This window comes from Cinclus cinclus, chromosome 1 (assembly GCF_963662255.1).
Source record: "Cinclus cinclus chromosome 1, bCinCin1.1, whole genome shotgun sequence".
NCBI lineage: Eukaryota > Metazoa > Chordata > Aves > Passeriformes > Cinclidae > Cinclus > Cinclus cinclus.
The window spans coordinates 91,782,747-91,806,696 of NC_085046.1; the positions used below are offsets into that span (position 1 = coordinate 91,782,747).

The window sequence follows — 23,950 nt, forward strand, 5'->3', positions numbered from 1 at the left end:
ACGAACATTAAAACTCGGGCTGCCAGTCAGCCTTCACCTTCCCAGATGTACCTTCTGCAAGGGAAGAATGAAACTGAACAGTCCATTCTGACCTACTCCAGGCACCTACGTCAGAAACGGAGTATCTGGCATTAGCCACTGACAGCTCTGAACTTTTCCAACAAACGTAATGTTGTCATGCACAAAGGCAGGCAGATGAAAAACATGTTATTGTCTTTTAAGTAAGGGCTAAAGTTCCCTGAGCTCCTAGTAGGTGAATAAAAGTAGGTAGTGTTCTAAAGGAGCTGGGCAGAGTTCCTATCACTAACCTATTCGTCACCAAGTTATGAAAGCAAAGGCCACTCCAGCCTCAAGAGAAAGGCTTTTTATTTCAGAAGACAGGGAGATCTGTTGTCCTGAAAAGTTAAACGAAAAGAGCTAAAAGCTCTTTTAAAATTTAGATTCATATCTGCATGAAGAGGTGGCAATCAAACACCTGTCTGGTCATGCCTCTTAATTAAAACAGTTCTCAGATAGTGAAAGAAAAAGGCCTCTGTCTCTTCATGAGGCAGAAATTCACCTACAGTTCTTACAAACTCAAGGATAGGTCCACTGTCTGATTTCCTTCTGACTTCAGAGTTGTGTTAAACTACTTGGAAAATGTATTTTACTTCCCTTTGCAAATTACCTGAACTCCTGACTCCTTGAAGTAGTTGCTGTGTTCCCATCTAGCTGTGCTCTGTCTGGCTGAGGTGTAGCACAGCCAGGAACACCAAATGCCCAGTGGGGCACTAAACCTTCATGTGGTGAAGCACCAACATTACCACAGTTCCCAACCCCAAGTAAGTCCTTAATACGCTTCAAATTAAAAGTCTGACAAATAGCATTTAGTGAAGGAAGCTTTTCATCTAAATGGCTCAAGGATAGAAGTGCAGTGCTCAATTAAGCCTGAAAGTGGTGAAAGGAGTATGCAATCACAACAGTTTGGCACTAATTATGTATTTTGTTAAGAGAGCCCAGTCCTTACGCAGATTGTTATCTAAGAGGAAACCAATCTCAGGTATATAAACATCAAAGTATTCTTAAAATGGATGTGTCCTACCTGAGACCAGCTGCACATCAGAAAGTTTCAGCTTAGAAGGAGGTCTTGTTGACTGACACATTTTGCCTTCCTGAGAACGTCCTATAACAAACAATGTGAACAGCTCTGTGCTTATCACATAAACATGTGGTTGTGAATAGCTACAAACGAATTCAGTAAGCTACAACATTATTTTATCCTAAAAATTATTTTCATTTTTTATGGGGAAACTCATGAGGCATTCCATAAGACACAAAATTGTGACAACCACTACTGAAATTTAATATTAAAATACATCTTGCACTTGTTATAAAAAAAAAGGAAAATAAATTTATTAGCTTTATTTATCTTTTTTTTGGTTCTCAAAACTACAGAGCCATCATAGAAGTGATTTACCACCTGTTAAAGTATATATAGTTAGCATATCCTTCTCAGTCATCTACCTGTAAAGGAGCTCAGGGTCTAGAAGCAGTACTTTGCACATGCACATTCAGGCACAGTGCAAAGCAGTGCAGAATTATAAAAGATGATTTTGCTCTTGCCATAAAGACCACTTATCTTCATACAGAAAGTTATCAACATTGAACATATTCTTCAAATGAAAATATTTTTCAAACAGTAACAAGCAAAACAATAAGTTTAAACCAGTACTTTACAAAACCAAACCATGGTCCAGGTAGCCACTCTGCATGGATACAGCCAGCTATCCCCAGCTTAACTGCCCTGTTCTCTTTCCACATTGATATATGTGAGCAGCTCTGGCAACAGAATTACTTGATTGCTCAAGATCTGTGCTGAAACAATGCTGTGTGGGGATTCAAACAGCTTTAGCAGCAGCCATTTTAAATAACTGAGTTGTTTGGTTTTTTTTAATCTGAAAGAGAAATACAATTGCCTAGAACACCTGAGGTTCAGACTAATTTTTATAAATAGTTGAAATTCTTAACAATTAGGTAAGAAGTGCACAGATTAATACACTCTGTTATAAAAGCATAGTTAGAAAAATAAATTATAGTGAAAAGAAAATTACCATATATCTGCTTTAGGATGGACTGCTTGCTGGTTTTTACGGCTGAGCTGGTTTTGTTTACGGATTTCAGATTTGTACATGAAGGAACTGATTTCAGAGGGCTATGGTTCAGCTGCTTCTTCCAAGCAACCTGAATGAAGAAGGCAGCTGTCTCTTGTCTCCATTTGTCTTCATCTTCCTTGCACTGGCGCTTGGCACTAAGGAGCTGAAACAACTCCTGTCTCAGCTGGTAACTAGAGAGCAGAAAAGAGAAGAGCACTTGTTTTAGGTGACCTGTTTTAACTTCCGTGCTTTCCACGCATCAGTTCACATGGTGGATTACATGAGTAACTGGGAAAACAGAACTCCCACTGATGTGCTAAGTCGCTTGGATGAGAAATGTTTGTTCAGAAGGAGTTGGGTTCAATTTTGGATGCATCCATTATTTCACACAGTTAGTAGAGATCTGGCATTACAGGTATCAAAAGTTGCAGTGCTTGAACATCAGTTCATCAGCTGCTTTATACATAGAAAATCATCAGAAGACAAAACTATAAATATTTATGGTAACAGTATAATCAACATTGCTTCCTCATTTTCACTATATTCACAGTTTAATTACACCAAAGTTTCTCATCTGCCTTAGCACTTCATGTCCTCAGACAATCAGTGCAAGAGACACCAAATCTGCCTCCTGTGGGTTCAACTGCACATTTCCTCCGCAGAAAACTGAGCTGCTCTCCACCCCTCCTCTGAAGATGCTCCCCTCACCTTGTTTTCAGCAAACAGCGTTTTTTCCCTTCTCTTCAAAGGCTCCCTGTCCTCTGACCCAACCTTGCCTCAGCTGCTTTGATCTGACACACAGTCACAGCCCTCTGCGAGTGGCAGCAGCAGATTATCTGTCCCTCACACTCCGGTGGCAAATGGCACCGGCAGCAAGGAGTTGTTGGGGTTTTCCTCCCCTCCCTGCTTGAATCGGAGGTGAGTATTCAATCGGATATTGGCGTTTCACACTCACAAGTCAATTAACTGGCTTACCAATTAACTCTGAATCCTCCCAGTACAAACCTGTCACAAATGACCATTAAGTAACACTTGTAAAATATTAATTATAAGTGTTTGGTAACAGGCCAAAACGCATTGATCATCATCCCCTCTGGCATTCAAAAAGGCTTCTACTGGATGCCCTGGTAATGCGAAGAAGGAAGGAGAGAGATGATTTTTCTCTGTTTCTCCCTCTGCAACAAGTTCTAAATTAAAACAAAAGACAACAAGCCAGATACAAATTGTTTAAATATATGTTCTAAGCCAATGAACTACATAATTCAAACAATGCAGCAGCCTTATATAAAAAATGAGCACATAAAAGCACAATAAAATGCCAAAGGGGGATGATATGCTCAGTTACAACCCAAATGATTTTAAACTTCCAATAAGATTAGTAAATTACCTCTGTGAAATTTGCTGGGTGAGACAAATGTATTTAATCTTAATTTAGTGAAGCTTCAGAATTCAGGCATGTACTGTTATGCAGCTCATTAAAGTACATAATAAATGCAGGCAGCAACTGCATCTTGTCAGGGCCTGCAAGTTGTGAAGCACGGTATGAATTCAGAACAGGAGCATTATTGAGACAGAGGGGGAAAATGATCCAGTTTTCTTAAATAATATGCCACTTTTGACTTTTTAACGGGGTACAAGAGGAAAACGAAGTAGGAGCAGGGTTGCAGTGACTTGCTAACATAACTTGAGCTAAGGATGGGTTAAGTGAATACTTAACTGCAGACAAAACAATTGGGGAACTGTTTTATACTGGAGCAGAAAAGAATACTAAGCTACTCTCTTGGAATTCAGTAATTACTGCCAGATGCCTTTGCTGATACAGTGAAATGACCCATTCACAGTCACTCCACCTTTGCACCCAGCTGTGATTTCATGTTTGCGGGAGACCTTCTGGTAGTTTTTAGCAACAAGAAAACAACTGTGAGGTTCTGACACTGAGAAGATGTAGGCAGTTATCTGTAGAGCATTGTTTCAGTTCAGCTCTCTCTTAACAGATCATTCTGATCCTAGTGAGAAAAAAGGAGAATGGGACCAAGTCTGATACAATATCAATCTGACATGGAACCTTAAAATATACCTGATGCTTAGTCAACAAAACTACTACACATAAAAGAAAAGCGGAATATCCACGTGCAGAACAAAGCAGCTGGCAAGTGGTGTTGTCAGTGATTGTTACAGAAGCTCTAATCTTAAAAACCACTGCTGGCCAAAGGGTGCACACAGCAGTAATATATTAAAAATATACAGCTTGACTCCAGGGGGACAACAACAGTGACAACAACCAACTTATTCCAGCTTCTGTCAGCTCCCTGTGGGCCCCTGTGCCCCCCAAGAGAGAACACAGACACAGAATCTGCAAGCCTCAATGAGCAGGATAAGCAATTAACCTTTGGCAAGCCACACACCTTAGAATACACTTTTGAGGAGTACATTTATAAAGTTTGCAGATTTGGGAATTGAAGCAGTCTCCTGAGAACAGCAAGTTTAATACTCTCAAGTAGACCAGTACCACTCTGCTGTTGTGTTTGCCTTCAATAGGACTATAAAATTTGCAGAGTGAGACAAATGCATTTAGCTCTAATTTAGAGAAGTTCCAGAACTCAAACATGTACTTCTACATGCTTCTAATGTAGAACTACACAACGACATTGTATAATTTTACTGCTGTCTACAAGTACATGCTATTTACCATGTGCAAATTTAGAACGAAAGCAAACGCAGGACTGAGGAAGAGCTGCCAAACTAATGTCTCCTGCAGCCTTGCAGAATTTATGATCTTTGTTAGTGTTCTATGAGTTCTTGCAAGCAGAACAAATATATTTATTTTTCACTATTAAGTATTTAAATAACAAATGTAACTTAAACAATCTTTAATTCCCACAATTTCCAAAATACAAACTCTTAGTAAGTGCATGCACTTCTTGGAGAGAACGCACTCCATCCCTGTTTCAGCAGGTGGACAGCTTAGAAAGCCTATCCAAAATCTGTAGTGTAAATAGAGTGCAGATTTCTGTGCAGGTAAGTCAGCTTAATTCATGGCTTTGGATCCCAGTTCTCGTGGGGAAATTTATACAAGCACTCACTACACATCGTTCTGCTTTGTCTTAAAGCCATGGCACATGCTTGTCCCTCTGTAAGGATTTTAAACAGGTGTTGAGTGAGAGCAGCAGCAGCAGCAGCAGCATCACTTGCAGATACACTCCCCTAATCCACCCCTGGCTTCCTTCAGCTTTTGGTATCTAAGCAATTTGGACACATAAGACAAGAACTTGGGATCTACATCAGAAAAGGAGGCCAAGAAGCAAGCAGCAGAGAGAGCAGAAGTGGTGGAAACCTGGGAGAAAAATTGGCTGCTTTGCTTCACAGTTCAGAGGGATATGGCATGGAATCACAGAACCACAGAGTGGTTTGGGTTGGAAGGGATTTTTAAAGACCATCTTGTCCACCCTCCTTATCACGGACATCTTCAACTCAGAGTCCCTCAGAGAAACTGTTAAACTAGTGAGAGATCTCTAAAGAATGTTAGTAAACATAAGCAATTTATAGTTTTCTGCATCCAGTAAAATCGAAGAAAGTTTAAATAGAAACAAGAAAAAAGAATAATTTGCATATTATATACTTCCCTAACACACTCTTCCTGCCCATTTTGATAAAAAATTAAATATTAAGGAGCAGGTACTTTTAGAATGATTGCATTTCTGAGGCTGAAACTCACACATTCAGGAAAGCAGGATAGTGCTGTGGAAAGCATTCTGTACATTCCTGCTTAATCAAGGTGTTAAAACCACCTTCACGTTTTGGCAAGGAACACTCAAAGCTCCCAAACATTCACTGGTTTGGTTATCTGGTTAAATGCAAAGTCAGAGCACAATTCCAAGTATGTCACTGAACTCCAGATTTAGGCAAATCCTGATCTGCACTCTCTAAAGAAAGATCAGAGCTTGAAATAGATGTTTAATGATTTCTCTGATTATTAAAAGTCATCACTTATCTTGCAGTTTTTATGAACTTACTAATGCAATTCTATGCAACTGCAACCCACTTCCCCTTGTGTGGAGAAAGATAATTAATGGTCTCATTTAGCACTGGCAGCACTGTAAGCAAAATAAAGCACATTGCCAAAAAGCCTAGTTTCATTTATATCTACTTGTATCTCACTCTTCTCTATCCACTGAAACAGCAATCTTACCTTCTCCACGTCCTCTGTATGACTGTGGCAGCATAGTTCTTCTTCCGAAAAAGCTCTTTTCTTTTTCTTTCTTTTTCTATGATCTGCATTCGAATCTCTAAAGGGATTAGTTCAATATTTGTACTTCGCCATGGAACAGAACATAATTGATCATCTGCATTCCTGGATCCAATTATGCCTGTTTTTTCCAAGTTCAAACTGTCATCAGAAGCAGAACATGCTATTGGGTTTCTTGGCACAGTCCTGGTAGGTTCTGCCTCAGCAGACAATAATGAAGAGGCCTTTTTTGCTATTTCATTGTTTCCCACTTTGACAGTTTGTTCTACAGCATGGAGGCTGTCATTTCTGGTGCTTACAAATACTGTTCTGGCACTTCCTGGTCTACTAGAACCAGCTGGTGAACATCTCTTATCATTTACCTCTTTATTTCTGGGTTTCAGCTGGTGCCTTTTGCCTTTGGAAGAAGCTTCACCCAGCTTTGAGTTCAGCGCCGTTCCAGCGGTACAGCCGACATCGCAGAACACAGCCTTTCCTTCCCCGTGGTCCCTCTTGCCAGAGGGAGGCTGACTAGGATCCCTCAGCTTCTCCCCAGCACTGGCAGTCCTACAGGTAGAAGCAGAAAGCCTCCTGCTCCTCCGAGCACAGGCACCTGTTGTGTCGACAGCGTGTTCCTTGTTCTTTTCTCTGTCCAGTTCTGCAGCAGCTGCAACCTCGTGTTTCACTTCAATTTTTGTTCCCTCGTTTGCTTTGCCACAATGGAAATGGACACCACTTGACTTGCTTTTGTTGTGTTTCCTCACTGAGTCTTTAGACAGAGAAATTGAAAAACAAATTCAGTCTCTGACCCAGCAAAACATAGTTTATGTCTCTGATTTTTTTTGCTCAGTTACCTTTGGGGCACACTAGGATTCACTTAAATGAACAAAAAAATGCAAGCAGGAAGAATTAGAAGATAACATGATTGCCCAAATGCCTTCATTTGCTTAATGTTTTACAAATGGTTTTCTTTCTAACATTACATTTGAGTTAGATGCCTGAAAAACTCCTGCTCTATCCATGCTGTATCCTGGCACAGGATAACCCACTGGCCCAGGAAACCCAAAGCACTTGGCTTCTCAGTACTTCCCTTGACATCCTGAATGAAATGATGAAGTCCTTCCTATTTCTCCCTTGCTGCTGTGTGATCACTGCTTCTAAATACTCTGGTGAGGGTGACTCAGAAGCCAGACTGGAGTGCAACCCTGAAAATTCCCCGTCTTCCATCCACCTTCCATTCTGCTTGGAAATTAACAGGAGAATGAAAAAACACCTAAAGAGAACTGACTATACAACTTCATGGTTTGATCCTTGTTGTATGAATTTTCCTGGCACCACTTCCGTAACAAAAAGGGAATGCATAAAAGGCATAGCATTCTTTCAAACATCAACTGTTTGGATTGAGAGAGAGGATAAATCTTGTTTAAAAACCTGAGTTACCATTTCTCCATTTACATTCTTCATGTGCACCACAGATATGTCAAATATCTTTAATCTTATTCTCTCAGAAGACTGCAACTAATAGAACAATTGCCCACAGCCTGTTTTCACATACTCTAGGTATTTTTATAGACACTGTAGGACACTCTACTGGTGTTTTACACTACTTCACCCAGAGTGAAAGAATCTCTATCTAGCTCTACCCTGCTGCATATATTGCTCAAGTGATGAAAGAATATGAAATCACAGAAGGACAAAATGGGTTCTATATATAAAATACCCCCAAGAAGTGGACAAAGCAGATAAACATCACAATTTAAAAAGATCACAAACCTTGCCTCATCTTATGACCTTCGCTCTGAGTCTCTGCTGACAGGCAGCTCTCCTTTGGGGTCCCTTTGTCATGAACAGCTTTAGGTGAACCTCTGCTGTTTCTCCCTGGCTGGATTTGTGAAGCACTGAAGGACAGAAGCCTCTTGCTCTGTGTGTCAGCTGCTTTGTTGGGTATCTGGGGTACACTGGTGGCCTTCTCCCAATTTGCAGAATTCTGCTGTATCCGAAACTTGTTTTGTTCCGAATTCTGCATCCCTTTCTGCAGCTTGGCTTCTTTCCTCTTACTTTCCTCTTCACGTTTCCTGCAATTACAGTCCATACCATAAGAATTTTGAAGATCAAATCTTGGAAGCATATATGTAACTTGAACACACTCCTCTCCAAAAATCTGACACTGCCACAACAAATCCTTGACATCTTTTTCGTGAGAAAAGGACACATATTGCACTGAAATGTCTTAGCTTGATCCAAAACAACAACTGACTTGCAGCTACAGCTTGATGAAGGTTAAGTCCTTGTCAGCCAGCTGCCCATTCAGTTTGCAGTTGTTTTGACTGATCTTAAAACACTCATTTATTGAAAACAACTAAATTTAGGGAGTTTTATAAATATACAAAAATTAAAACTAGGATTTTAAAAAGAATCATGACCCTAATAACTGTGTTTGTAATTGGTGACGAACAATATTTTCATGTGAGTAGTAATGCAACACACTGTATTTGAAAAGCAAAAAAACTAACAAAAGACACATCTTTGAATTTTTTTTTTTTTTACTTAAATGTGTCATAGTACAGACAATTATAAATCAACTTTGAACTAGCTACTGGTACTAACTTACTGCTATATATTTGTCATTAGTAGATAATTAATTTTACATAAACATTATATGCCATATAAATGACAAATACTGATAATATGAGATGTGAATTAAAAACTTGCGTGCACAACAGTATGCCATTAAAATGGTGACATTTGGATTTCCAAAATGAAATAAGCCATACATCTCTTAATAGTGTAGCCATGAAAGAGTTTTGGACAAACTTAGGAAAGGTGCATCCATTGAATAAAATTTTGCAGCCTGTTTTGAAATACAGTGGGCTATCACTGCACTTTATCTTTTAAATTCTTGCTCCTACCAAGCAGAATAAATCCAATAGCACATGGCAAACGTTACATACCTACCTCCCTCTGAATTTGTTTTTATAAATTAAGCCCTGGTTGTTGGATGAAGTGACACTTTTCCTGTTGGAACGGACAGGCACTAAATGCCGTATCATGTAGCTGCCTGGTATTTTAACTTGCTTCCAGTGCTCCAACACAGTGTGCAGACTGTTGCCACATCACCTCCCAGCACGGCGTGTGACAGGTGAGTTATGCAGCACGCCAGCCCCAGTTCCTGTGAGTGGTGTCACTGCCAGCGCGTGTCACTGCAGCTTGAGCTGCCAGCCAGAAGCCCTAACTTTATCTGTCAGTGCTATCTTATCAACTATGCTCTGCAGAAGAGGCTGATTGAACTTTGCACCTGAAAAGCTGCTAATTGATCTAAAAAAATACACTCCTAGCAGCCTGTGATTCAGTATTCCCTCTGGCATGAAAAAAAGTGGCTACTTTCAATTAATATTGGCATTCCACAACCGGACTATGCAGGGATGCTGGGACTGTGTACAGTATGGATCTCACTGCCATTACTCTGTCATTTGAGCTGATAAATCAGATCTTGCTATTCACACAATAGTAATTTTCTATTCTTCTCCAGAATAGGCAGCCTATTACCATTGTCCTCTATCCAGGGTGTTAGAAAAGGAAGTGTGAGATGGGCTGTGTGATACACAATCAAGCCAGAGTGACCTGCACTCCTCTGACGAGCAGATCAACTCAAAACAATAAATTCAGCAACGTACAAATTATAAAGTTAGTGAAATGACACAGGAGCAGAAACCAAGAAGTAAAAAAGGTTGTGTTTTTTTTCTTTAAAGGGCTTATCTGTGTAATTTTTCACCTAATTTTTCAGATTAAACTGAAGAAAGAATAAAGGGAAGGGATTTCAATGCCCCCTATTCATAAAGAATCATCACAATTGTCACAGTACCACGTAGTTGAATAGTAGATTCCTGAACACATAAGAACCTCCCCCTGTGTTTTGCTTTCTTTAATCAGAAATTCAGTTTGCATTACAGTGAAGGATCTCTTTGAAATTAAAATTTCCACATTTTTTGTTGTCCAATTTGAGGGGCTAGGTTTCATGAACAAGTGAAGGAAGTAGAGAATATTCTAACTTCAGGGCTTCCAGTCATTCTCAGGAGGTTCTGGAGACCCAATAGGATCCAAATTTGGGCTCTCAAGTTAGACAGCTACAGCTCAACAGTGGTAACAGAGCTGGTAGGACAACATTTTCCACTGTAAATGCAAAACAATTTTGTCCTGAATGGTCATAAGGTCGCATTTTGTTGCAAAAGTGAAAGAATGAAAACTGAGCCTTTAGCAGATGAAAAGCAACAGTTTCAGCCTTACATGCACATTTGTGAAGACACAGAGATGTTTTGAATATCTGATTCTGCTAAAATGAATTCAACCTTTTCTATTCTTAACAGAATAGAAAAGAAACTTAACTTTTTTTACCTACACACTGAAGGATATTTTAAAGGAGAGTGTTTTTAAAGTTATCCTTGCAAAAAAACCAATAACTTACTTTAAAAATCTCAACTGAAAATAGATCTCCAGATATGATACTACTACTGGTAGAGCTTTCTCTGGACTAAAAGGAGTTCTATTTCATGTTGTATAAATAGCATCTTCTGCTACATAATCTGGCATGATGATTATTTTCAAGAGAATGATACCACTGACTCATGATATGTTCAGCTTCTGATCTATAATAATCTTTTAAACTGATAGTCCTTAAAAAAGTGTTAAGACAACAGTTGATTTCTGTCCAGTATTCCTATATTGACGGGTCTTCCCAAAATGTGTAGAGCAGTCCATTAGTTCTTACCTAAATACCTATTTTTTCTTCAGTCATTTCTTGCATGTATTTTACCACCATTCTGATTTCTAATTTAGTCTTCAATGTGCTCACAATCTTCTACATCTTGCTGCTATTTTCAAATTCAAATTTACTTTTCAAATTAAAATCAAAATTCATTATGGTTTTATGTGAAATTCTCATCAAGGTGCACTTTAAGTTTAAAGGTGAGAAATGAGAAATTTCCCATGAGGAAGCATGAAGACTTCAGGAAAGTCTGAATGACAGCTACTGTTTCTCTATGGCCACAAAACTTGTTATTCAGACACAAAAGAAAATTGAGTTGGTTTGATGTAATTTCTTCTGAAGTAAAAAAAGAACCTCACAGAACAGTTCAGTCTACTCTCATGGATCAACTGTTTCCTTATTCTTCCTTTTCCAGTGAATATGTTTACAATGGTTTATTGTGATACCTACCTCACATCCTTTGCCAGTTCTTATTTAGCACCTCAGCTTGTTTAGTTTCATCATTGTATGTTCTTATTACTGTCAACTTTAGTAATTACATCAAGTTTACAAAATGTGCTTTTCCTTTTCAGGTTACTGAAGAGCTCATTATTTTCTCTTTTGCCACACGCCCCTATTTTTTCTCAGCATGTGGGGCTAACCACCAGTCTTCTGAAAAACATCAAAATCTACTTGTACTCTCTTGGCATGAGAACATTCTTCTAAATCTTCTGAAGGCTGTTTAATTGAACTGCTTATTTTCTTGCTGTTCTTCTCTTCCTAAATATCATGAGCTACTTACTCATTTTCATCCATTTCCCTTTCACATCTGCATTCTCAATCAGTTTCCTTCAACTGGCCAGAATGAAAAACAGAAATATGGATTCAGGAACTCATCCTAAGAAATTGAAAGGGGAGGTGAACAAATGAGGAATGAGTTCTGCAGCCCTTTCAAAATCCAATACATTGGAAATTAGTTTTCCCTGAATGTGTTTTAAACACTTAAATATTATATTCTTAAATACCTGGTTTTGCAATGAGTAAACTAAAATCCTCTTCTTAAAGTCTGGAAGGGATCTCAGGAAGTCAGCAAGGCTAACAGGCTGCTCAAAACAGGGTCACATTGGGTGGCTCAGGTTTTTATTCAATTATGTCTTGGAAACCTTTATGGACAGAGACCATGAAACCTCTTTGGGCTGTTCTACTGGTCTATTGTCCCAAGGCTGAAAGAATTTCTCTTTGTTTCCAGACAAAATCTCTTGTCCCAACTTTTGCCTGTTAAAAGTTCCCCAGAGACCAAAAACACCAACCAGACTACAGTTCCCCAGGTTATTCTCTTGGCCCTTTCTGAAGCTGGGTGCAACATTTTCTTTCCTCCCATCATAGGGGACCTTCCCTGGTCTCTGTGATCTTTCAAAGAAGTTGGAAAGTGACCTTTTAAGGGCATCAGTTGGTTCCTTCTGTGCCCTTGAATGCAGCAAGCCTGGTCCCATGGACTTGTCTGGGCTGAGTTCTCTCAAGCTTGACTTAATCCTCATTCACAGCTGGCAGTTCTGCTCCTCCTTGAACCAATTCTCTTAGCAAAGAGGCCTGGGAGACTTTCTTCTGGCAGACTGAGGAACAGAAGGCATTGAGTACTTCTGCCACATCTGTGTCTGTTGTCACTAAATGCACCATTCACCAGCAGGCCCACATATTCCTTGCTCAGCCTTTTATTAATGTATTACTACTTTTATTAACATAGAAGCACAAACTCACTTTGTAACCTGTAACGTTTCTTTAAAGTCTCAACTCCGTTTGAGTTTTGGTGTTTCTGACACCATCTACATGCCCAAGCAATGCTTTTTCACTCAGCCCTTGCAGTCTGTCCAGCTTCTGCCTCCTGTAAACTGTATTTTTACATTTGAGCTCTGTCAAGGTTTCCCAGCTTACCCAAACTGGTCTCCTGGTGTGTCTCTTTGCTCAGTGACATAATAGTGTGCATGTTGTTTTGGCCTTCATCAAACTTCATTCTATAAATTACAATTTCTTTGATATAGGAGAGAACATGGGAGAAGATGTTTGTATAGAGATATTTCATAGCCTTTAAATACAGTGAATGTAATTTTACCAGAAAATAAGACAGGTATGAGATTGAGATCTTGGCTGACCTTTTGTTACACTAAAAAAAAAAAAAAAACCAAAACAAAAAAAAAAAAAAAAAAAAAAAAAAAAAAAAACCAGAAAATCTCCAGACTGTCTAAACTCAAGTAGATTTAAGAGTGATTTATCTTAGAGAAACTCTCTAAAGTAATATTACAAAGTAAGTTTTAAATATTTACACTGAAGTAGTTTGGGACAGGGTGTGTGTGTTCAATCTAGAAGTTCACCATCATTCTGGATCCCCATGTAATGTCTACTTTTATCTGGAGACCAGATTTTTAAACACCAGTAGGGATAATAGTTTTTTGTATGCAGGAACACCCTGGCAAGTTTTAGCTATGGAATGCACAGATGGGTAAGCAGAATGATGACAACATAATGTCCCCTTCAGTTTATTACAGATCATAAAATTGCAATTAAATAAAATTTGTTATGTGACAACCTGATTTGCTTGTACACTCCAATTGTACGGTAATTCTCTTTTTACGGTATTTGGTACACAGATTTTGTTTCTATTGTTTTCAAACAAATCAACAACAGCTAAGTAAGTTTCAGAAACTACATCGGAAACTCACAAAGGAAAACTATTATTAAAATACCCCCAAATTTCCATGAGGCAATTCTTTTCCATTTAATCTTCTACATGGTGGATCAGAGATTCTTCTAAAAATGACTGTCATCAAAAAGGATAAACCCATCTTATTTGGTAAAGTCAGTTGTGACCACACAGCAGCAATCAGAGCTCTCCACATTAAAAACAAATATTTTCCAAGGCAGCTTCTCCATCCATGGTTTTGAGTTACACTGATTTCAGCAGAAAAGGCAAACAGTAGGAAAGCTACAGGTTACAATTTTAGGATGTAAAGATGTGAGTAAGAGATGAGTTGTCTGGTATTTCTAGCTTTGGTTCTTCCTGGGGAATAATAATTGTTTTATAGTAGCAGCAGTCAAATTCAATGAAGGTCTGACTGGCCAATTATGCAGAACATCATACTACAAAATTTGTTACAGAGTGGAGTGCAGCTGAATTTGTCTGTGATACACAGATGCAGCAAAAATACCTCTAGGTGCAATAATTATGTTGTGTATTTTTTTTCATATGATCTCTCTTTATCTAAATAATACTCCCAAATCATGCAGAAATCTTTTCAGATTGTTATGTTTTTTTCATTTCAGAATCAGATTTCTTCAAGAGAAACCAGGTGCTAATTTCATACTAAGAATCTTAAGGATAAACTCCAAGCAAGGAACATATTGTGATAATCATTTACGTACCTTCTGATTTTAGAATTTCACCACTAAATTACCACAGAATTAACATATTTAAATTGGGTTGAAACTCAGCCAGAACCTATGCATCTTGCTGACATCAGTTTGAACTGCATATGTTAGTCATCTGCAATACAATATAACCAATTCATAGGAACTCTTTAATTCAAGACCAGAAAATTTAAGTGCAGAGAATGCTAAGGCCTAAAATGAAGTTGCAAATAGAAAGCAGGAATTTGGGTTGCAAGAGAAACATTGAGTTAAGCCATACTAAACCAGGTTTTTCCTGGTTTGTTCTCAGTTTTTTTCCTCAGCTACTGATCAATTTCTGTTCAAAACTGATATCAGGACTTGATAAGCAAATAATTATTTCCCCTACCTTAAAGTGATAAATGTTTTCCAAGCCTTTTTATCATCATACAGAAAATCAGGCAAAGATTCATGGACAATAACATGCTATTTCCTCCAGCTTTTGGTATTTTGCCTTGCTATGGTGTATTATATAAAGTTTGTTATTTAAACTGGGATTATATGGAAAATAACTCCCATCTGTCTGTAGTTACACAGAAGTTATATGCTTCCTTCAGTTTCGTGAATTTTACCAAGAGGAACAAAAACTAATGAGCAACAGATAAAATCATACACTGATAAATACAAACTTACAACGAATGTCTATATGCTGGAGTGGATTTTAAGTCTCAGACTTACTTGGCAGCAGCATCTTTTCTCAGCTGTTCATGTTTCATTAAAAGGTTCTTCCTCTCTTGAAAAGCCTTTCTAACTTTGTATCCTTTGTAGACAGCTTGAATTTTGAAAGCAGCAATATCCTGAATGGCAGCTATGGACAGAGCCCCGTGTTCTAACATGAACTGAATCACTTCATGGTGTTCACCAAGCAAGGCATAATCGAGTGGAGTATATCTAAAAAAAAACCACCAAAAGCACAACAGTTACAATTGATCTAGAATTCCAGCTATAATGTGCGTTTCTTCACCCTCATTTCATAATAAAGCAACTTCTAGTATGAATACAGATTAATCACTGTTTCAGTAGGCTGTTTTTCTCATCTTTTTAGGCATTGTTTTGCTACCTTATTCATTCTGCACACTGTGGTTAGGTTTAAAGCTTATTTTAGCCTCCTAATATGGAAGGGAGGAGAGGGGGACCTGAAGTGTTTGGACAAAATCTCCCAAAGCCCCATACACAGCATTAAGTGCTTTAGGAAAGCAGTCTTTAAAATGTGTTATTGAAGTTTTCATATAGAAATATAAAGAAAATGTAAGTTAAAGTTTTTTTTTGTGTTATTTCCATATGCGTTTAAATTCTAGAAATCTACTATCAAATCTGGCTTAGCTTCTAAAACATCGACTGAAGACACTATGATAGAGCAGCAGGATTAAATCCCTATCAAAGGATGATATATTTTTTAAGGTACTAGGAAAATTTAAGCCTGTTTTCAAATGGACACAGGTGCTCAAAGTATTAAATTGCTTTGGGTTTTAATGGTGTTAAAGATGTCTAAGCCTTTTTCAAAATAATTCCCAAATTTCCCACTGTTGACATGGGAGCAAAATTTACATATCTTCCTCACCAACACTGAAACTTTAGGGGAAGACATTTAGTGACTGAAAAATATCAGTCACAAGCCATGATCAAGACCACATAGCATAAGACTATACAACAGCAAGTGTCAATGCATGTGATTGTGAAAATGAGGGCTCTTTTTGATGGTAACCTGCTGGGACGCAGTGCTGGTAAGCAAAGAAAAACAGACAGAAAGCACAATTGGATCTGCCACACAGCAATGGTTTGATGGAAGGATAAACAGTATCTGAACTGAAGTGTCTGCAGGAATAAAGACAATGACATAACATGAAAATTTGGATGTCAAGGTGTGCTGCTGATAGCATTTAAAGAGATGTAGATTTTTGATAACCCAGAAATGGGAACTTCAGAAGGAATGTTATTCCAGAAAAACACATTTTTAAAGTATTCCTAATTTTGGATACTTTAAAGACACAAAAGATACTAAACTAAACTTTATGCTATACTGGTGTATCTACCAAGACAATGTATTCTATTGCAAATCCCAGTAATGAAAATCTATATTTTTAAATGTGGATTCTCTAGCTCCATCCCAGCTACCTTTGAAAGTAAATAAAAAAAAAAAAAAATCACTTAAATCTGAAGAGGGGTTTTTATGACTGGACACTTAAATACACTCCTCTGTTGTGTCAGTTCAAAGCTTGATGTAAATTTCCTTTTCCCTGGGTTCTCTCTCAAGCAGATAGCTTTTAAATCAAGCTGGCTTCACACTGAAACACATGAAGACATTAGCCATCAGCTATCATAGGCAATTTAACATGAAGGTGGTCAAGCAACATCTTGATGCACCCAGGACATTAAGTTGGATTGCAAAATAAATTTGCAAAGAACAACAAACCCAATACCCTCCAGATTAGCACTTGATCACATATTTGGCAAGCAAACAGGCACTTTAAAATTCTAGATGCAATCTCAGCTATATCTTTTCTCTAATCTTTTTGTTAAAACCACTATGTTTGAGTTTTTAACTGTTATCTCATACTACACCCTAAGAAAGTAAAGAAGGGAAGCTTTTTTTCCCCTATAGGAATATTTGAAAAAAAAAAACAACAAGTCACTATGTAGTGAAATTATTACTGATTAAAAACCAATTTAATCCAATTACAGGTGAACCATATCCATGAGGTTATTATTCCTCTCTCTTACAACACTCAACTTGATTTTCCACTTTCCAAACTTCCAATATGTTTACAATAAAACAAGATTTGTAGATTTATACTAAGATGCAATTGTGCATTTTTTTTATATATTTTAGGAGAATTATGTTTAAAGATTGATCCATCTAAAAATACTGGGGATCTCTTTTGTTCTGCACATGCACTAGTGCTTAACAGCAGACATTTGGAATACCGCTAATTGCATTTTGAATAATCTAGACTTATACATTATATATATATAATATATATATATATATATTATATATATATTCCAGAAGCGAAACAAAAATATATACTATCTGAATGAGTGTGATAAACCACAACCACAGCTAAGGTCTTTTCTTGACATTTGAGCATCATTAGTACATTTTTACAAAGTAAGGATAGCAGCAGTCTTCAGTCTGGCAAAATTGTGGCTTTTAATCTTACTTATTAAAAGTAATTTAATTAAAACTGTTTATTCTATTTTCTATCAAAAATTACTAAAGAGAGCTGTGATGCTACTTATTAAAAAGTAGTTACACTTTCATTTGTGTTTCTCAAGAAAAAATAAGAACAGAAAAGGAAGAGAGATCTGAGTGTTTTAGAGTGAAGAACAAAAGAAAAATGATGAGGGAGGAAAGCAATTAAAACCTGGGGTTAAGTACAGAAGTCTCAAATTTAGCACTGAAATACAGGGTTGCAAATGCCTTAAGTTATTTAAAATGCTGAAATATTCAAATTTATATGGCATGCTGTTCATAATCTTATAATTATGAGGAGGTCATCTACTCTAAAAAAAGGCATTAGAAATTTCTGCTAATAGTAATTATTTTCATGGTCAGGTAATTAATTTGAACTCCACAACCCAAATCATTTTTAAAAAACTATTATTTATATGTCAATGAAAGACAAAGAAAAGAGATGCAAATGTGCTGTCTCTTTATCTTTATAGGAGACTATTTTTATAAACCAGGCCTTTAGAATACAGGTAACCACCAGGTGCTTTGTTATCACCATTTTAAAATATAGCATTACATTTCTCCCATTTTCTTTCTTCTTGCTGTATTGGTATCAAATATAAAAGAAAAATTCCAGTCTACTCCAACAGCAGCAGAACTGCCTTTTCATCCTTTGTCCATAAGTACCTGCCATCAGCTCCACACAAATGAGAAAGATCTTTAATATTTCCAGCAAGACTACAGTGAGTAAATGCTTCCAGAAGTTCAGAAGTATAAAAGTTCAAATCGCAATGTCTCAGTTAAAGAAGAGAACTTCCACATCAGAAAAGAACTTTCTCTGAAGCCCAAGGTTACAGCGCTCCTTGGAGATACAAGATGAGGATTCTCTTGCAGCATCTGAACATTTAACATTTAAATGGAAGGCACAATTACAAAGTGTCACCTTCAAACAAGCAATACCTCTCCTCGCTGTTCTCCATGTGATTGGGGAAAGCATCAAAGCCGAGCAGTAACTTTATAGCATCAAGGTAGCCATTGTTACAGAGCCAGTGCAGGGCAGTTCTGCCCTGTAAAACAACAGGACAGAACAAAAATAAACATTACCCCCAAACTCTACCACGCCACAATAAAAGTCATAAATCATAGTGCAATTCAATGCTTTTCTGGACATGAAGAACAAACAGTTCTTCTAAATAAACTTCCTTGCTAAAATAAGAAGAACACAGCACTTAAAAAATGTGTTGTTTTTTTTTTTTAAACAGTGTTTGAACATTAGTGCTTTTTCACCTAAAACAGCTGAAAAGCAGCATTAGAAGACTAGCCTTAGAGTTGCTTTCTTTGCAAAAGACATACAACTTTCTCTGTAGAACTCATAATGAAAACCACATTTCCATTACCTGGAATTATCTATGCCCTACAACAAACAGCTACGGAAAATTTCAATAAATTGGGTGAAGCTCTTTTGACTGATGAGGTTCTACTGAGTTCTGAGAAATTATGTCATGTAACAAAGAAATCTGTTATAGGTTGCACAATTGTTCTGCCTCCTAATTTCAATTGCTGCCTGAATAATGGCAGAAAAGAACCTATAAACAATCAGTGTCTTTTATTATTTTTTTTTCACCTGGAAGTGTGATACATATGTGGAAACTTAATGTGGACAAGTAGTTAAAGTAGTTATTATGCAATCTTACTTGCAGTACCTTACTTTCTTTCTCTCTCTCTCTCTCTCTCTCTATGCTGGAAAACAGACTAAAATCACATTCCCATGCCAGCTGTCAACAAGGAATGATAGAAGATATCAGATCATTAATATGATTCCTAACATATGATGACACTTTGATTAGGAAAAACCAAAAGTGATCTGGAAAAATAAAAATCTTAAATTACATACTACATGTTAAAATACTACTTTTGTTTCTAGATTTCAGAAGTGAAGGCATTGGGTAAATGACATCAGGGTGCATTTCCTTTTGTGACAAACAGCAGCACAGATGTTTCTATGTCCTGGAAAAGAGAATGACCTTGAAGGAAAGGAAGATGTTTTGATTTATGGTTATTCTAAAGTTAATGATATACCGCAGTGACGAACAACGTACCTCTTTATCCTGAATATTTGGATCTGCATTGTTTTCCAGCAACACTACCATGCAGTTAATGTAACCTCCATAAGCAGCACACTGCAGAGGTGTTCTTCCTGCATAATCCTGCACATTAGGGTTGATTTTATTTTCTATCAGGATTTGGCACACGTCAGCATTTCCTCCCAAGGCTGCCCAGTGAAGGGGTGAATGGCCATCTTGGTCAACCAAATCTACTCTTGCTCCTCCTGTAAAAACAAAGACATCTTTGAGCACTTCAACTTTGTTTCTCAAATCCTACAACTTAAATAAAAATCAACTGGGAATGAAATAATTTCAAAGAGGGCCAAGCATCTAACTCCTTTTACAATCCTCTGACCATCTTCTAATGCTTTATGCTTTAGAATACCCAGACTTATCAAATGCGTACGAAAAACCTATTTTATTTGTTTCAAATCTATGAATTTTCAGAAGAACTTTTCTTACTTAACAACAAAACAACTACTAAAATTAGATTTCAGATTAAATGTATTTTTAAAACTCTAAAGCAGACAAGATAAAATACAATGCAATAATAATTTTTAAGAAACTTTTTTTTTAATTCAAGCATGCTAAGATTCTTCTATGCAGATAATTAATTTTTCTATATGTTCTTGTAAGATGTAAAAAATCTGTACAAAAGTAAAACTCCCTATATCATAAAATATTTAATTAAACATAACTCAGATGCTGATAGCCAAGCTTCTTACATCTACAAAAGCTAAATGGCACAGGGAGTGGGAGGAAAAGCTTAACAGGAGGTTAAAACATGCCCAGCAGATCATGGAAGGAAGAACACTTTTCAGTAAGAGAGGCTAGTTGGTGGAAAACTTGCAAAATCTAGCCTGGATACTTCATCTATCCGTAAGTGAGATAATGTCTGAAGTAGGAAGGAGATGTTTCTGGGAAGCTAAAATGACACAATTTTGCATCTAAGATGCCACTGTTTTTTCACTGTACTTCTTACCCGTCAGCAGGTATTTTCCAATTATCTAAAACTGTGTACATTGTTAAATCATATTTCTGTCTTCTACAAACAAAATACTGCTTTAAAAAAATAATAACCAGGACAAAATATTAATTATGTAGGACTGTTGATATATATCTACATTAAAAAAAATAATAAAGACTGACTTTAAAAGTCTTCAAAGAACCCTAAAAAGGTTTTTTCACAAAAGTGAAGAAAGCTTAATTTGGTCTTATTTACTGGGGGTGGGGGGGGTGGGGGGAAGAAAACAAAAACATAAGAAACAAAGGACTTGTAGGGGGAAGAGTTGGTTTGAGAGACTAGAATGTACCTGCAAAGGCTTGAGCAGAAATGAGCTGTGAAAAGAAAAATCCCAATTCTGAAAATTTTGTATTTAACACTTCTAGTCATTTTGCAAAACCCTGATAATCTTTTAGATTCACTAGGGCTATTTCCCAAGGGGAACTTACAAACAAAACCTGCTTTTGGGAAGCAAGTTCCTACCCCACCTCTTGCTCAGCTGTTTATTTCCCATTCCCACAAGAAGCAGCACAAGAACTCTGAACAATTTTGTAAAGTCCTGAGAGCTCACCTTTAATGAGTGTTTGAATCACTTCCTTGTGACCCATCTCACAGGCTCGGAAAAGCGGGGTGTGTTTCATCACATCCAGAGCATCTACCTGTGCTTTGTGCTCCAACAACAGTTTCACTGTGCTGACATGGCCAGAAAGGGCAGCAGCGTGTAATGCTGGAAGAATAAAGTAGAAGGGAAAAAGAAACCACAACACCATGAGCTTTAGAGGTCCACAATTAGAACAGTCAAAAATTAATCACAACTATTTTGGTGGAAAAAGTACTTTTCAACCTCAAGAAACTCAAGAATCATAACTAAAGATGATGAAATAATAACACTTTCTTGCCATACAAGCAACAAGCAGAAAAACTGTTAGCCCTGAAACATGTTTCTAACTTGCACAAATAGAAATTTTGTATTTAACACCACCAAGATTGGCTTATAGTGAGGATTTGTGGAAGAATAGCAGCTTCTGATTAAAAGAACATAACATGATTTACTTCTGCCTCTGTTTTGTAGCATTTTTGAGATTGCACATCACCACTGAAAGAAAGCTTTCATGATTTCTTCAATGCTTCCCTGAAAATGACTTTTTTTCTTTCAAGTAAGCAAAGTTGTTTCAATTAAAACTAACTTCAGAAAACTACCCAGCAGTTCCTACTCCTCCCTGCCCCACCTTTTTTGTTTCAGAATTACTTGGAGAAAATTTTATACAACAGTATGTAGCAAGACCATCGTATCTTGCACAGTATCTTCGGCTCCCTGTTCTCTTCAAGAAAAAGAAAATGATTACAGAAAGCACAGATGCTGCTACTTCAGATATTTCAAAACTCAGGTAAAGATGTGGTGTCCTGTAACTGGAGTTGCTATTGCCTAACATAGCATCCTGCAGGCACTGTCAGCCAGAGTTGAGGATAACCAGTTCATGGCTCTTTTTGAAGGAAAGAAGAACTGCACACAGCAATGAGATTTCAAACCAATGGAGAACACATGTATTGGTGGCTTAACTTAAGAGTTTGACTTCAAAATGCTTTGGGTTATTTCCTACATTCAGTAGTAAAATCAGACAATCGACATTGTCATCCTCCCTTAAACACAGAATATTTACAGACAACAAAATCAAAATAATATAGAATAAAACCACAAAACAACATGGTCTATAAGTGTGCCTTTAATAAAGTGAATTCATATTTCCCCACGAAATTTCAGAAATATTAATGCTTAATGAGAACTGAATCTGCTCATGCAAGCAAAATGTGGGGCTATAAAAAATACTTCATGTCTGTATTTGTTTAATGTTAAAACAGACAGGGTCAGGATCCAGCAGAGGCATTATACAGAAATGCACACCACAAAGACCAGCATTAGAAATAGGTCTTTGAACCACAGCCAGAATATAAAAACAGCATTTTTTTTATTTGCCAGCTACTGTTTACAACCAGTACGAGCTTATGAGACAGTGACCCAGCACAACCTGTTACACGGGCCCGGCTAAAACGCTCAGGCTGTTCTTGTTGTCATTGACCCGAATCCAGCTGGTGTGCGTTGCCTTAAAACAGAGTCACAAAACAAGTGACAGTGGCATTGTGACACGGACTAAGCGCTGGGACACTCCGAGAAGTGAGGACTGAAATGGTGCCGTGGAGAGGACGCTGACTGAAGTTAAAGCGGAGCGGAGCTGGTCGCGCCCTGCTTTATGATGAGAAGGGAGTGCCTGTGCAGCAGCTACTGCGAGTGGGTGGCTATCGGTAGGAATTGGGCAAGAATGAGATCCCTGCCGAGCCGTACATTTGGATGGGCCTGGTTTTCATGGTCTGACCTCACAATAAACTCTAGGTTCTGGTTTTTGTCCTGAATCCCTTATGAAACCAAAGGCAGTAAACCACTCCATCAGATGACACATGGGGTGTGTGTAACAATACAATAGAAAAGGAGCTGCTGTGTCAGCTTGGCCAGCTCTTGCCCCCTATCACTCATTCTGACGCAGGCATCTTGTTTCGCACTTTGTGCTCAATATTTTCTTGTAAGCCAAATTTTCTGTGATGGAGTCACGGTGACTGAAGAGATTCTTCAGCCAGCTGGTCACAATGGGCCCTTTGTTCGGCCGACAGACAGAGCCCTCTCCATTGTGCGCAGTGACGGCAGAGCTATAAAGCTGCGCCTGTAATGCTCCTGCAGCGCAGATCTCTGAGAGGAGGGAAATTCCTTTCCCTTGGTGTCATTCTCCTACACAATGCCGAGAGCCTCGATGTTCTAGCAGAGCTCAATGGAGAGCTTGCTCTTTTTTGAGCTAATGCAAAAGGCTGCGTTAGCGCAACATTACAGCCGAGCCGAACTGAGTCCGCACACAAAAGTCAGAAAAGCACAGCCTTGAACTCTGCTCAGCAACTGCATCCCAGGCACGGAGGCATGTGCGCTATTTTCTACTAGTGCATAGCTTCCCGTCCGAACGCAACACTGCTTTTCCCTCACGAGAACTTGGGAATGATTAAAGTCTTTGGAGGAAAAAAAATAAATAAATCAGAGAGTGATTTACTGGTGGGCTTCCTTTTCTGTTTGGAGCTCGCTATAATAAAGC

General features: G+C 37.9%; 1 protein-coding gene across 1 annotated transcript in view; it reads right to left on the reverse strand.

Moving 5' to 3' along the window:
• The window catches only part of INVS (inversin), an 84,774-nt gene that overhangs the window by 1,824 nt on the left and 59,000 nt on the right, over positions 1-23,950 (reverse strand). The window contains exons 8-15 of the mRNA XM_062500494.1: positions 21,391-21,546; positions 19,811-20,040; positions 18,672-18,778; positions 15,218-15,430; positions 8,131-8,432; positions 6,322-7,126; positions 2,091-2,323; positions 1,082-1,162 (exon numbers count right to left, since the gene is read on the reverse strand). Of these exons, the coding sequence (XP_062356478.1) occupies positions 1,082-1,162; positions 2,091-2,323; positions 6,322-7,126; positions 8,131-8,432; positions 15,218-15,430; positions 18,672-18,778; positions 19,811-20,040; positions 21,391-21,546 (2,127 nt within the window). The remainder of the gene's footprint in view (positions 1-1,081; positions 1,163-2,090; positions 2,324-6,321; positions 7,127-8,130; positions 8,433-15,217; positions 15,431-18,671; positions 18,779-19,810; positions 20,041-21,390; positions 21,547-23,950) is intronic.